The 15,549-nt window shown below is 46.0% G+C and overlaps 1 protein-coding gene and 1 long non-coding RNA gene across 5 annotated transcripts in view; one reads left to right on the top strand and one right to left on the bottom strand.

The window, feature by feature from the left end:
• Window positions 1–14,503, bottom strand: part of COL5A3 (collagen type V alpha 3 chain) — a 142,441-nt gene extending 127,938 nt beyond the window's left edge. For all 3 annotated transcript variants that reach the window (XM_079967786.1, XM_079967785.1, XM_079967791.1), the window contains exon 1: window positions 14,357–14,503. In XM_079967786.1, coding sequence (XP_079823912.1) covers window positions 14,357–14,429 — 73 coding nt within the window. In that variant the 5' untranslated portion in view covers window positions 14,430–14,503. The remainder of the gene's footprint in view (window positions 1–14,356) is intronic.
• LOC307211359 lies at window positions 1,116–3,113 on the top strand. Of its 2 annotated transcripts, none has more exons than XR_013836404.1 (2): window positions 1,116–1,298; window positions 2,854–3,113. It is a non-coding gene; the product is annotated as an uncharacterized lncRNA (long non-coding RNA). The 2 variants fall into 2 exon arrangements; XR_013836405.1 differs by having other exon boundaries at window positions 1,229–1,313.
• Window positions 14,504–15,549: the final 1,046 nt, after the last annotated feature.

Below are 15,549 nucleotides of genomic sequence, written 5' to 3' on the forward strand. Positions count from 1 at the left end.
TCCCCTCCTGGGGCTAACAGCAGTTCAGGAAGGTGAATTTCAATCAGGAAAATGGCAAGGGGGCAGGATTAAATTCCCTCTCCTCATGGCTGTGTTTTTACCTTTTAAAAAAGATGTTGGAAGGCTGAATAAGGGATCTCCCTCTTCATCTGCAATTTGCCCTGGTGTGCATCAAAAATGTGGAGAAGGGACAGGGCTAGGGTCAGGATGGAATGAAGGATACTAGGAAAGCTTGGGTGGGAAGGAGGAGGTTTATTCACAAAGTTGCAGCCTGGGAGCTGAGGAGGAAATGATGAACCACAAGTGGCCTGGAAAAAATGCACTGTGGGTGGTCTCTGGCTGCTTGTAGGCTCCAGCCCTGACCTGCTCTGCCCCAAACTGAGATGATCCCAGGCCCCGCCTCATGTAGTCAGGATCTGATCCCAAGGAACATAATGTGCTGGTACCAAAGAGAGGAATGCAGGCAGAAAACCCCACCAGGCTTCAAGTCTGAGGCCTAGCTCTCAGGGAAATAATAAACCTGTGTCATTAGGCTGGGCTGCTTCACAGTGCAGATACGGGAGGAGACATATATTTCTCCTCCGTACAGAAGCAGGGAACAAGGGAGAGTAAAGTTATTGCTTACTCTTCTCAGCAATGGTTTGGGGTTCCTGCTCTTCTGCAAGGAATTTTTGCTAGTATGGAAGGTCAGATAATCAATAAGATTCCTCCCTCACCTGCAGTTGAAGTGGCTCAGCACAAACTAGGATTGAATGGAAGTGACGGATGATAAATTTAGATTCCCAGTAGACGAAGTGTGAAGAAGGGGTGTGTGCTAAGCAGGCACATAAGTCAGTACTGACCAAGGGGAAAATACCATCACTATGCTGAAGAAAGATCAGTTTTAGGTGGGGGAAAGCCACCCGTCCCCACAACTCTGCCTGAACAAGATAGCTATAACACCTTGTTTGTCTCTTAGGTCGGCTCTTTGAATAACCATCACACTTCATTTATTCATTAACTCCTATCTCTTTTTTCTTAAGGTGGCTAATAAAATAAATATGCATGCAATACAATAGGCCAGCAGGCCAGTGGAACAGTATCTTCTAAACTTTCTCCCATTCAGAGTAGCTGGCTTCTGCATGGACAATACAAAATGGCTGGCTGACCAGTGGAAATGGGTTTTCCTCTGCTAAGCTGCATGTAGCCCTAACTCTCTTCTCCTCATTATCCTAGGAATTTCAGCACCACTATTTCCACCCCCATCACCTCTTGTACCCAAGATCCAATTGAAGCTACAGAGTGGAGTATACAGAGATGTGAGTCCAATTCAGGTATCACTAGTAGTTAGGGTGGCGCTGTGGGTTAAACCACAGAGCCTAGGACTTGCCGATCAAAAGGTCGGTGGTTCGAATCCCCGCGACGGGGTGAACTCCCGTTGCTCGGTCCCTGCTCCTGCCAACCTAGCAGTTCGAAAGCACGTCAAAGTGCAAGTAGATAAATAGGTACCACTCTGGCGGGAAAGTAAACGGTGTTTCCGTGCGCTGCTCTGGTTCGCCAGAAGTGGTTTCATCATGCTGGCCACATGACCGCCGGCTCCCTTGGCCAATAAGGTGAGATGAGTGCCGCAACCCCAGAGTCAGTCATGACTGGACCTAATGGTCAGGGGTCCCTTTACCTTTATAGCTAGATCCTATAATGTGCTGATGATAGAATCACTTGGGATATACGTGAAGAATAAGAGGAAGCTGATAGATCAGCTGTTTGCTCACAAGAAAGCTGTTCAGCCAGGTAAGGAAGGGCAGGGCTGGAGAGATGCTACAAGGTTCCAGACCCTCCTGGTGGCTTATAAGCCTCAAAGGGAGCCACAGGAAAGGAGAGAGGGGAAAGCTCCCCTGTGTGTCTGGCTACTTCCATTACTCAGCAAAGTAGCAGGATTGCCTGGTGATGGTCCCTGTAGAAGTCAGGAGCTATAGATTCCTGTGACCACAGAAATTGTGCTACTTCAGACCCCTCGGGTAAAGGAGTGCCAATGAGGATGATTCCGTTATCCAAGCATTCCTAGTGTGATGAAGGATTCAGCAACAGGAAAGGAGCAAATACATAAACATTGGGGGGGGGGCATGCAAGAGACATAAAATGGTGCTAATTTTCAGCACACAGAAGCTTTTCAGCACTGATTAAATGAAAGAGGCCTAGGGACCATCCCTGGCCCCAGATAATGAGTGTCCCTGGCTCAGCTTCGGGGGCTGCTAGATACACTGACAAGTTACCAGCTCAGGCAGCAACAGCTCCACTGGAGGAAAAAATATGGAAAAGGAAACAGGCCAGCCAAGTCTTCCTCCACCGGATACATGGGCCATGGAGCTCCAGCCAGAGCCCTTGCCTGCCAGATGTTCACAGCTGGGCGTATGTCCCCATTGGCTCATCTACACGACCTGCCAAAATCTGGATTTTCCATTCCCAGCAGTAAAAGAAGATAAATTCCAGGGCAACCCCCGAGCCAATGATGTCAAACCTGTAAGCACCACCTACTGCTGCTGCATGTTATTGAATCTCCTTCCCTGAGCACAGGTGACCTCCCTGGTGACCTGTCCATGGTGCTGAACAATAAGTGGTGCAGCCCATTGGAACCATCCTAATATTAGAAGCAGGTGGAAAGCTGACTCAAAACCAGCAAGAAGCCAATTTGTCTGCAGTGGCTGCCTGGAACAACTGCACAAACAGGCACCCCAATGCAGAGAGATGTGCAAAACACAACACAGAGTCTCACCAAACACAGAATCATTCACCTCATTCCAGAGCTAGAAAATATTCCAGTTTCCTCAGAAGCCAAATACAAAAAACATTAACTTATCCTTGCTGTCTAAACAGATAAAACCCTCCAGTATAAAGCAATGATAACAAACTGTTCTGGGAGAATATGAAGGGGAAAGCTGATGACATTTAGATTAGAGAATCAACCACCACTGCAGAGAAAATGAATGTTGTCCTGGTGAGTACAAATGTATGAGTGGAAAGTCAAGGTCCAAGTCAGCAGTAGGAGGTCCATCTTGTCATCTGTTCTAAGGAGCAGCAAGTCCCATTATCAGGAACCTGAACAGGCATTTTCCCACCATGTTATTAATAAAAATGGAATGGAATGGGCAGGAAGCCATGTGCAAGGACTTCTGCTTATGCAAAGGGGCTTTCCCCACTCTCCTTCCACCATGAGCCCCAATGCCCCATGAAATTGGCTCAGTGGGGCACAGGAGAACCCCCAGAGCAGGGGGGGGGTCATTTTATCTGACAAGCAGAAATGCTTGCACTAACAGAATGTTTGATATACCACAACACTGGACATTTCCCAGAATCACATGCATTTCAGCAAGTAGTATAAGCTAGTCTTGGTTATGATTTTGTCCATTCTGCTAAATTTTATTTTGTTTCTCTTGCTGCTTCTGCTATTTCATTTCTGTTATGCTCTGTATTTCTACTGGTTTTCATTATATGTTGCCCTGAGGGTTTTTACTGAAGGGCAGCACAGACATTTTCAAAATAAAGAAACTGCATGGTGGTGATGATAGTTAATGACAGCAGCAGCAAATTATATCCATCATGAACTTCCAATATACATGACAACTGAGGGTTTCAGAAGCTAAAACAGATAGGCCCCCATCCCCAAGGAGCTTACAATCTACGTTTCAATAGTGAGGAAGCATCAGTAGGGGAGAAGAAGATACAAAAGCCACAAGGAAACACATACGATACCTCTTGATATTTTACAGCTTGCCTTTTAAAACATGCATTTTCAGTCATGGCACTGCAGTGGAAAGCTATAGGCACTCACAAGCTATAGGCACACTTCATCCCAGCCACATGAGCATATTGATGCACTGAGTTACACTTAGAAAAGGCAAATGAAGCGGTGAAGATTTTGTTTGGAAGCCTCTCAAGATTACCCCCATGTGTCTGTTATATAGCTAGAGAATGTAACACTCTGCCCAGTGCTAGAAAAGCCGAATATTTTATTGCAGTGGACAACAGTTTAAGAAGCACTGTTCCATATAGACACATGTCTATCCATGCCTTTCTCTCCCCCACACAATAGAGATTAGAAGAGCCCTGTGTGGCCAGCCACCACATAATTTTCAATCCTTTCATCCATCTCTGTGATCCTTTGGCCCTGTGACTGCCAAGAAGGCTACTCCTAATGCAGTCCTACTTATTTATATGACAATTGAAACCCACTGCCAAGAGTGGCTAGCAACAATTAACGTATATCTGGTGTTTGACACGCCTGGTTGCCTTTCTAATTGCCAGTGCCAGAAATACATAGAGATACTGGAGTACGGAGCAAGGCCACTCTCTTAGTTCTTAACATTCGACTTAGTGCTGGTTTCAGTTTAGTATTGGAAGCCAAGGCTGTGTGTCATTCTCTTAGTTCTATGATTATGATTGTGGGGAAATCATAGAGTTATGGGGCTGGGGCTGGAGCACCTACTTTGCATGCAGAAGGCCCCAGGTTCAAACATCACCAGGTAAGGGGCTGGGAAAGACTCCCATCTGAAAACTCAGGAGAGCCACTACTAATGGCCTAGACCATTTTTAATGAGATGGGCCGGCAGTTTGACTAAGGTAGAAGGTAGCTTCCTACATTCAGCTGAGATGGCCTGGTTTTGGCAGACCTTAGTACTCAGCTGAGATGGCCTGGTTTTGGCAGACCTTAGTACTGGCATTTGCAGCCACCATACTGGGACATATCTGGCAGGCAGCAGTACTTGCAATCCTGTGTGGCATGGAAGTGCAGGCTACATTATATGGCCTGATGTCCTGTTGACCCCCTTTCAGAGAAAGTTGTGGTTGAAACTGCATGCTTCTGAGTATTAGCTGTCCAGGAATGAGGCCAAAGAACAGAATGCAAGCAGCTGTGTACATTCTTGAATCCAAGGTATTTGCCCCAGCCCTTGTTCTCAACCATAACTTTGTATACAATGAATCAAAACAAACAAAGATTTTTAAATAAAAAAACAAAATGAAATTTTGCAACAAGAAGACCCATGTTGGGTGATTTGGAATAAATTATGCAGTGTGCTTCCAGATAGATAGATAAGATAGCAGCCATTGCTAATCCTACTCAGAGTAAACTCACTGAAATTAATTAACATGACTAATTTAGGCCCGTTAATTTCAGTGAGGACTCTGAGTAGGATTAGCATTTGATACAGCCTATAGAGGTATATGTATGTGTGTGTGTCTCTGTGTACACACGGGGGGGGGGGAGGGAGAGAGCAAGAGAGTTATATGCTTTGGGATCGCAATACAGAAATCATTTAGGCTTTCTCTCATTTCAAAACTAGAATTTGTGGAAAGAAATGGGGCAAATGTAGTGTGGAGAGTTATGAAAAATGGGGAGAGGTGAACTGTAAGACCAGTAAAACAGTAATCACCAAGGAAGAACCAAGAGATGCTGAGCAAATTTAGGTCCCACCCTGGGACCACCAAAAACCCCACTCAGCTCAGATATAGCTTGTGGTATTTCACAAAAGATATCAGCAAACACCAGAACTGAAATAACTCCCATGTGTTTCTAGAAGCTGAGCCTGTCTGGATGCTAAAATCTAAGCCAGATACTCTGCTGGTCTGGCAATCTTGCAAAAGTGAAATACATGTTGAACAACTGAATAAAGAATCTCTCCCCTTCCCTGTAGAAATAACAACATTAACAGCAATATTCCATTTTCAGAGTGTTCCTCACAATCACAAAATGTGGTCTTTACACCAACCCTGTAAGGTAGGCCATAGCATTAAGGTAGGTCAGCATTACTGGGCATTTTGGGCCACAACTGGAAAGAAGAGGTCCCGGCAAAGGAAGAATGGATACAAAAACTTATGGAATACCCAGAAATGGTGAAAGAATAAGAAATCAAGATAACAAACTTTTTATAAAAGAATGGAAATGGTTTATTTAATATTTACAGATCAATTGTAAACAGATATAAACACTGGCAGGATTATTGTAATAACCTGCAGCTACATAAGTGTGTGTGTGTGTGTGTGTGTGTGTGTGTGAGATAAATAAATGAGTAAGTTAAGTTAATTTGGATATGCAGAAGATATTAAAAATAAATTTAAGGAACCGCAGAAAGAGGGGGAAGGAAGTTAAGTTTTAAAATGTCAAAATGATTGTAAAATCAATGAAATGTATATATTTGAAAAGTATAAATAATTTTATTTTTTAAAGGTAGGTCAGCATTACTGTTCCCATGTTTTAAAACCAAACAAGTCCACGGCAGAGGCAAAATATGAACTGGGTCTTCCTGTTTCACAGCTCAGTCTTTTAGCCATTATGCACCACTTTCTCTCACTAAAAGCCCTTCCCGGTTTCCTCCACCTGCACTTCTTGACTGCCTATTTATTTTCATGTTCTTCTCTGCAATCACAAGAGCTAGAAACTTATGCTTTTTAAAACTCAAAACCAAACATTCTCAGGGTGCTGTATCCTGCATCTATCTCCATGTATAATCATTAAGAGGGCTTCCAGATGATTTATTCCCATGAGTCACTATGGCATGAGTGCTGAAGTGAAACAAACATTGCTTTTCCAGTGCCAATTTGTGTGTGCAGATCAGTGAGTTTGAGTAACATCAGCCCATCATTATTTTTTCCCTTGCTTTTTAAATAAAAGTGGGCAGGTTCTAGAAAAACTGAAGTTTCTCTGTCCCTCAAGAGATGTGTCAATACATCCGTGACATTCCTACTAGTCACAACAGAAAAGAAAACAGTACCTCAAAACAAACAGTGCCTCAAAAAAGTGGTAGCTTGAACAACTCCTTTTAAGGCATAGGCTATACACACATTGCCTGGGCTTTTGAGCAACTTAAACATTTTTTATGAATTTAGTTACTGTTTTATTTTAAATAGTATTTTAATTTTATTGTTTTTAGTTGTTGAAACTTCTCTGGAAACAATAATGGAGACTGGTATAAATATCTTCAAATAAATAAATAAAGGGTGCAAAAATAGCTTCCTCCTCTCCCTCCCCGGCCCACGATCCTGCTACTCCATGTGGACTAGCAGGATTTGTGGGTGATTCAGTTGGTTGTGAACACATAGACTGCAAGATATTGAACCAAACAAGTCTTTCCTTATCATTCTCATGAAGTTACCACTATGGAGAATCAGAAGCAAAATGCATCTTCAAAATAACATATTCTCCCAAAATCTTAGCTAATAGTCATTCAGGAAATCTGCACATAACCTACTTGCACAGGATAAGAGGTTACAGTCTGGAAAAGGATACCCTAGGCTGGGGACATGTTGCTCTTCCTACCCTTTGAGACAAAACAGAAAGGCCAATTGATCACTTCCCTATGTTGCAACATATTACCCCATCAAACGGACACCGTGGCAGTGGGGGGGGGGGTCCAGCATTTTGCTGTTGCACAAAAGCAACTGGGGTGGTGACCGAGGTTGGGGGGGGGTGAACTATATTTGGAGAGCAAGCCACCTGTGTGGAACGATGGACGGCTGTGCATGGGGGACACCAGTTGTTGTAGGGGGGCAGCAACAGACACACAAAAGGAGGGAAAACTGGACTGAAGGGTTTCAGCTGCTCCCAGCTGCTAGTGATAGGAGCAATGATAATGGGAAACAAAATGCCTTGCCGTAGAAGTGCTCCCTGTTATTAGGGCTACTATTTTGAACTATGATAGACTTTTAGGCATAGTGATAGCCCTCCCTTTCTCCCACCCTCACATACTTGCACTGCTGGCCCACAGAACAAGGATAACCCCCACTCCCCTGCCTGAACATGTGGTTTGTGAGAGACACATGCACAATGAGCAAGAGGTTGGGTGAGACAAGACAGGGAAGGGGAGCCTGTGGGCCTTCCAGATGTTGATGGACTACAACTGGCACACACCCCCGACCACTGGACATGCAGGCTGGGGTGGATGGGAGTTGCAGTCCAGCAACATCTGGAGGGCACCACACAGTGTGCCCTGAACAAGATGATCTCAAGGTCCCTTCCTGCTCTATCATTCTTTGATTAAAAGTCCTGGCAGCACTGCCAGTGCTCTGCAAAATGTTCCTATATATAGCACTTGAGACAGTGGAAATTAGGAGGTGGAATAAGCAGCATCAGTCCTCAGTGATTATATATTTGGTGGAAATCAAATGGTGATTGACAAAAAGAGATACATTCATCCAAATCGCACAGAGACCAAGCACCTATGACTGTCTCTGTTCTTGACCACTATTTGATGCCCGCAAGCTTGTTGCTACATGCATGCAGACAAAGCCCATCTCCTGGCAACTGTCATCTGGAGCCGTCCCTCAATCCCTGTGGCACTTCAGGTGCAGACGCTGAGCTCATCTGCCTGAAAGGCCTCTCATTTTTTCTCCATCATGTCTAAACAAGTCTTTGATGAGCTTGGAATGAAGCTGTAGATGTTTCTTGGGCTCAAATGTCTTGGGCCTTTCTGCTTTTGATGCCCTCATTCAGCTCTGGTTAAAGAGAACAGGGCTGTTTTGTCCAGCTCTGGTCCAGCTGCCAAGCCATCATAAAGCATCAAGATCTCATACTATCAGTCTTCTCTTCCCCTTCTGTAGTTGTCCTAGACCCGTGTCAGAACTTGCTTAAGGGGCCAGGAGTATCTTGCATTCCCCTAGCAAATGTTTGACATGATGATGTTAACACTACCGAGCATCAACAATGGCCATGAGGGTGATCAAACGCATTTGCCTGCTCTTTGCTGCATTTCCAGACATCTGCAACATGAAGGAGAGACTGTTTGTTTAATACTCACTGCACAGACAGACATCCGATGTCACATACATCAGTGCCTGAGTGGCGGGGGATGCAGGTCAGTGTGTGCATGCTCTGAACAGTGGCTCGGGTGGTGCTGTGGTCTAAACCACTGAGCCTCTTGGGCTTGCCAATCGGAAGGTTGGCAGTTCAAATCCCTGTGATGGGGTGAACTCCCATTGCTCTGTCCCAGCTCCTGCCAACCTAGCGGTTTGAAAGCATGCCAGTGCAAGTAGACAAATAGGAACCGCTGCGGCAGGAAGGTAAATAGTGTTTCTGTGCACTCTGGCACTCATCATGGTCCTCCGTGCACCAGTAGCAGTTTAGTCATGCTGGCCACATGACCCGGAAAACTGTCTGTGGACAAACACCAGCTCCCTCGGCCTGAAAGCGAGATGAGCGCTGCAACCCCAGAGTCACCTTTGACTGGACTTAACCATCCAGGGGTTCTTTACCTGTACTTTTAAAATATGTATATGCACTCACTTGTTGGAGAGAGAGCGAGTTATTGGGTCACAGTAAAGTGATTTTTTTTGAGGGGGGCACTGAAACAGTTCCTTGCCAAGGCCACAAAGGACTCTACACCTCTGTGTAAACATCAATTTCTCTATGGCACCACAAGCTATTATCTTGGCAGTTTGCATGGACAGGGCAGAAACTTGTGCCATGTGCTGCATCCCACATGGAGTGATCGTTATGCTTAGAATTTTACTGCTGATGCAGTGAAAATCCAGCCCCATCCTAAAAGCAGTAAAATATCATCATTTGGTGGATCGCTACCATTTTGTCTTCTCTGAGCATGCTCAGTTACGCTCCCCAGACGGGCTTTGTCTTCACCACTCACCATCAATGAAGGCAAGTGCAAGAACCAACAGAGCCTTTTCTTCAGGCAGATCAAGATAACCAAGTGACAGCAAAACTGCAAAAAAATTAGCAGGGGCAATTAGAATAAGATATATTATTTGATTACAGGTATTGATGAAAACCTCTAGGGTGTATTTTGTATAGCTAAGCCTTTATCTATAACTTCGGTTCATTGTATTTTATTTTATTGCTATGGCTAGTGGCTGGTGCAACTAAAGATTCTTCTGATCTGATCTGAACCAACAGAGACTCACTCAGCACCAGGCATCCCGTGGTGAAACACACCAGCCCTTCCAGAACAGGCCACACAAAAGTAGCCTGAAACATGTTCCAGCATCCATGTGTGGGTGAAAAGAACTTTTTTTGTATTTGCCACAGCAGTTTGGCACAAGGGTACAATAAGCTTCTGAGCTGCACAAGCCACCGTTGCTCATTCAAGATCTTGCTCAAAAGCTTGCATGCACTTCTAGTCACAGAAGGCTGTTGTGTAAAAACTACCACCTTGCCGTTGGCCTTGCCCAAGATTTCCTTCTTTTTTCTTTTGCATTGCTTAGTGTTTGCATACCTGGAGGTATCTTGCAATTTACAAGATTGCATAGATCCCCATGCTGATCCCTGCAGGTGTCATATCAAGCCTTGTGCAAAATCAGCACAGGTTGCGGCAAACCTGTTTTCTAGACGGTACTGCTGCTACTTGTTTCACGCCTGGAATAACACTTAGCATTTGCACAAAGCCTCTCTTTTCAAAGTGTTTTACATTTGCTACCTGAATGAATATTACAATAGTTCAGAATACAGATGCTAGATTGCTTACAGGGAAAGGGGCATGACAAGCACATTGTGGCGGAGCTTTTTCAGCTGCACTGGCTTCTCCTGCATTTCTGAGCCCAGTTTCAAGGGCTGCTCCTAACTTTCAAAGCTCTTTAAGGGGTCACAGTATGTGAAAGTGGCCAGACTGTCCATACTCAGAAGCCCTTTTCCAGCTTACCATGTTATCTGAGGTGTGGTGGGTGGCTACCAGGAAAAGGGCCTTTTCAGTGATGACAACACCCTCCCCCCCCCCAAGTTTTGGAATGTTCTCCACAGCAAGGCTGCCAGGAAACAATATTCTTCACCCCAAACAGGTTTTGAAAGTTTTGTTTATTTGCTTTATATGGATACTTTCTTTATAGAGTGGCTATGTTACTTAAGGCATAATCACAATGGTGTATCTAAAGGGCAGAGTATAAATTTAAACAAGAGGCAGGGAACCTCCAGTCCATGGGGTAATTTGGGACACCAGAGGGTCCAAGTTGGTCCACAAGACCATTTCCCCCAAACCACAGGGTGCAATCAGCTGATGGGTGAAGGGCAGGGTTCAGTCCTATTAGGTGCCACTTTGCCAGAGAGTTCCCTGTGGGGAACATGCTGATGAAGTAGATCCCTCCCCCCACAAGTCAACTTTGACAGATGAGTTGGCCCACAGGAGCTGGTGGGGAGATAAAGATCTGGCCAACAAGGTACCCTACCTCTGATCTAAACAAACTAACAAGCACAGTTTGTAAGGTAGGTCTCCTTAGATAGCTACTTACACTGGGGTAAGCAGATGCCATAAAACTCCTTTCCTAGGAAAAACTGGTGCAAAAACAATGTGATCGTAGCATTGCTTGTCACTCTGAGGTTTGGCTGGGTTGTTTTAAGGAGAAAGGTAGTTGCTCTAAATAAGCAATGAAAATAAGTAAGTAAATAAATATCAAGAAATGTACACTTGAATATTTGTGTGTGCATGTGTGTGAGAGAGATACAGAGAGAACATTATTCAAATGTGTCCATTTCCCATCTGTATTTGCCCATCTCTTTGTGTCTGAGGGTTGCCTTCTACGCAGGGTAGATACAAGAGTGTGTACTTTGCTGCACAGTGTTTATCTAAGCCCCTCGCTGTGGGTGCCTGTCTGCGTTATTCATCTTCATGGGTGGCTGTGAGAAAGGCAAACTGCACAGCTTGCCCCACACACCCTGGAGCCCCATCCAGTCTCCCTTGCAAGCCTTCTGCCTCCAGCCCATCTATAAGTAAGATCTTAGGAACACTGGTGGTTCGGTGGTTCATAGATTCCTGCTTATTAACTTATTTCATTTCATTAACAAACACTTCTCACCCCTCACCTTTTCTACACAGCAATCTTCATGGCAGCTGACATAAGAATTAAGAAATGCAATTTGGGGGAAAATATAACACATTTTTATAAACATACACATAAGGCTGGCCTTAAATAACAAATATATAGAGATAGATAGATAGATAGGGAGTAGAACTATGCAGCAGGTAGAAATAATAGGTCAGGGACATAATTTCTATGCAATCACCCACCAAACACTCATGCAATGAAAATATATTTTAAGTTGATGCTAATAGAAAGAAGAGTAAGCAACCAGCCTAATACCTCCAAGGAAGGCATTTCACAAGAGGGAATGTCCTACGCAGAGAGCAGGGTCTTAGACGGTGAACACACCAAACAGGCTGGTTCATGCAGGAGAACAACCTCAGTCCTCAGCTGTGTGGGTCTTTACAGATCAAGACCAGCAATTTAAATGGAACCAACAAACAAACTGGGGGCAATTGAGGATCAGGGAAGAACTTGGTTGGGGACAGAAGTCCAGGGCACTACTCACCCCACCCCCAAACACAGCAGGGCTGACTTACTGCATCATCTAAATGGGAATCCCACCCCACCAGCCCACACACATAGCCCACATTAAGTCCAGAATCTAAAACTACCAAACTTAACACGAGTGGTGAAGATATTTAACAAGATATTTTAAGAAATTTAACAAGTCTCATTTTATAACCTGCCCCCTGTATTCTGAGCAACTTTAAATTTATGGACCTTGCTATATCCAATACAATCCTGCAGCCATTTGCATGATAGCTGCAGAAGTTCTCCATGGCATGCATATGTACCAACATATATTTTAAAGTATGCATTCTTGGTGCTACAAGTCATATTTTAAGCATGAACTGCATAAGAACAATGTAGCCTAACACAATGAAGCTTAAGGTGTGGCCTTGGGAAAGTGATCCGATTTATATGGAAATGGCTGGAATGATGAGCACTAGCACTTCACAACTGCAACACTTTGTTGTAGGCACCATCTGTATGTACTAATAATGATCTGTTCATAATGTGCTGGTCCTTCTGTAGCCACACCAGTGCCATCCATGCACAAGTAGGAGCTAACAACAGGCTTAAGAGAACCACACTGTTTGCAGAAGCACAAAAATAAAATATTTTGAGGGATGCTGTTCTTCGGAGCAGAGGATGGAGCATGCTCTGCAGGCTCAGAATGCTAAATGAGTGTTTGGGATCAAGGTATTTTAAGTATATGTTACTACCAAGAAGGTCTGGAGGTCCACAATGATGGGATAACATTAGGACTGCAACTCTATTAAATACATTTTAATCAATCAATAGTATGCATTATGTTAAATTAAGGTTGGTTAATCCATCAATTATATTTGTATGTATTAACATGTGGATAGTTTCTGAAGCAAGAATCACACTTCCTTTGTATTTAGACGCAAATGCACATGCCAGCATCAGGCAGCATCTTAGAAGAGACATCCATAAGCACTTGTACTAAAAATGATAATGTGTTCATTAAAAATCCACTGTCCCTATTAATTGTGGCACCTTTAAACTCAAATTGTATTTTCTTTTTTAACCAACCAAATTTTCTAACTGAATACTTTGAACACTAAAAAGTGATATATAAATATTTACCACCATCATACTGTGGGCAAGCACCCTGGGTGCACCCTGGGATTATGTGCATTGACCCCTGGAAAGGGAGGCAAACACTGAGGTAGAAATTGGATCCATACTGGCAGGTGGCGCCTCCCTCCTTTGCACCAGCCAAAACATGACGCAGATAAACCTCCCTCGGCAGAGGACTCTCCCGAACTGGATGTGCGCGGGATAAATGGCCCTCGCTGCGGTCCCTCCGACATCTCGGTGGGGCTGGGGGGGGGGCTTCTGCTTTTCCCCTGCACGGATTTTCGGAGGGAGGTGTCCTGGGTCTCCGATGCCTGTGGATACCTAAAGTCCACACCTCCTCACATGCCTGCGGGAACCCCTCAAACGGCGCAGGGCTCTCTGCTCGCTCACCTGTGGAACAGGTGGCTGGTGATGGTGTGGAAGGAGGCGCCAGGGAATAGGGAGATAATAGAATAATATATCGTAGAGTTAGAAGGGGGACCACGAGGGTCATCTAGACCACCCCCTGCAATGCAGGAATCCAATGTGGGGCTCGAACCCAGGACCCTGAAATGAAGTGTCTCCTGCTCTCAGCTTGAGCTATCAGACTCAAACAGTGTGACAAACCCACTGGCATAGGTAGCCCTCAAAAACCTGGGCTGCCCCAAGGCGTTGCTGGAAGCCATTCTTTTAAATGGCACGTCCATTCTTCAAACTGAAGGGGCTCCGTGGATGAGCGCCTGTTTTCCACGCAGGACGTGCCGCGTTCAATGCCCGGCTTCTCCGCATCGGGCTGGGAACGTCCCTTGCCTGAAACCCCTGGGAGAGCTGCTGGCTGCCTGGGTGGACAATATGGAGCTGGAGGGGCCACTTCGGTCCGGCTCCTTTACATCGCGTTGTCCGACGCGCGCTCGGCGCTGCGCGTAAGAGGCCCCCGGACAGCAGCCCAGACCACTTCCTGCGAAGCCTCCCTCTAGCGCCCGGCGCCCCTTACCTGCCCCCGTCCGGGGAAGTCCGCGCCACAGGAGGGCCAGCAAGCAGATCAGGCGCCTCGCAGGCTGTGCCATCCTCGCTCGGCGCCGGGATCGCACAGGGCGCTTCCCTGCTCCGCTCGCAGACTCCGCGGGGAGGCGCGCAGGCAGCGCCGCGGCCAGAGAGGGGCGGGAGAGACGCGCCGGCCCCGCCCCGCGCCCGCCCCCGATCGCGCCCGACAGGCGCCCCGGCGGGAGGGGACGCGAAGGGGCTTCCCTGAGCCGGACGCCGCGCGCTCCCACGGGCTGCTAAGAGTTGAGGAGCGGGCTGCCCCAGAGCGGCTAAGGGAGCGCGCCCTGACTTTCCTCAGGGTTGTTGTTGTTTAGTCGTTTAGTCGTGTCCGACTCTTCGTGACCCCATGGACCAGAGAACGCCAGGCACTCCTGTCCTCCACTGCCCCCCGCAGCTTGGTCAGACTCATGCTGGTAACCTCGAAAACACTATCCAACCATCTCGTCCTCTGTCGCCCCCTTCTCCTTGTGCCCTCCATCTTTCCCAACATCAGGGTCTTCTCCAGGGAGTTTTCTCTTCTCATGAGGTGGCCAAAGTACTGGAGCCTCAGCTTCACAATCTGTCCTTCCAGTGAGCACTCAGGGCTGATTTCCTTCAGAATGGAGAGGTTTGATCTTCTTGCAGTCCATGGGACTCTCAAGAGTCTCCTCCAGCACCATAATTCAAAAGCATATGCAATATTTTTCTTTACAGCATTGGACTTTCCTTTCGCTTCCAGGCATATCCGCAACTGAGCGTCCTTTCGGCTTTGGCCCAGCCGCTTCATCAGCTCTGGATCTACTTGTACTTGCCCTCCGCTCTTCCCCAGTAGCATGTTGGACGCCTTCCGACCTGAGGGGCTCATCTTCCAGCGTCATAACTTTTATATGCCTGTTGTCTTTGTCCATGGCGTTTTCTTGGCAGGGATACTGGAGTGGCTTGCCGGTTCCTCCTCCAGGTGGATCACGTTTGGTCAAAACTCTCCACTATGACCTGTTCATCTTGGGTGCCCTGCTCGGCATAGTTCATAGCTTCTCTGAGTTCTTCAAGCCCCTTCGCCACGGCAAGGCAGTGATCCATGAAGGGGTACTCAGCATGAACAGCATGTTAACGCTGTCTCTGGCTCTGTTTGTCTCTCACACGCACATACAAATGCTCCTTCAC

The sequence above is a fragment of the Podarcis cretensis genome (assembly GCF_951804945.1).
Source record: "Podarcis cretensis genome assembly, chromosome: 2".
Lineage (NCBI taxonomy): Eukaryota > Metazoa > Chordata > Lepidosauria > Squamata > Lacertidae > Podarcis > Podarcis cretensis.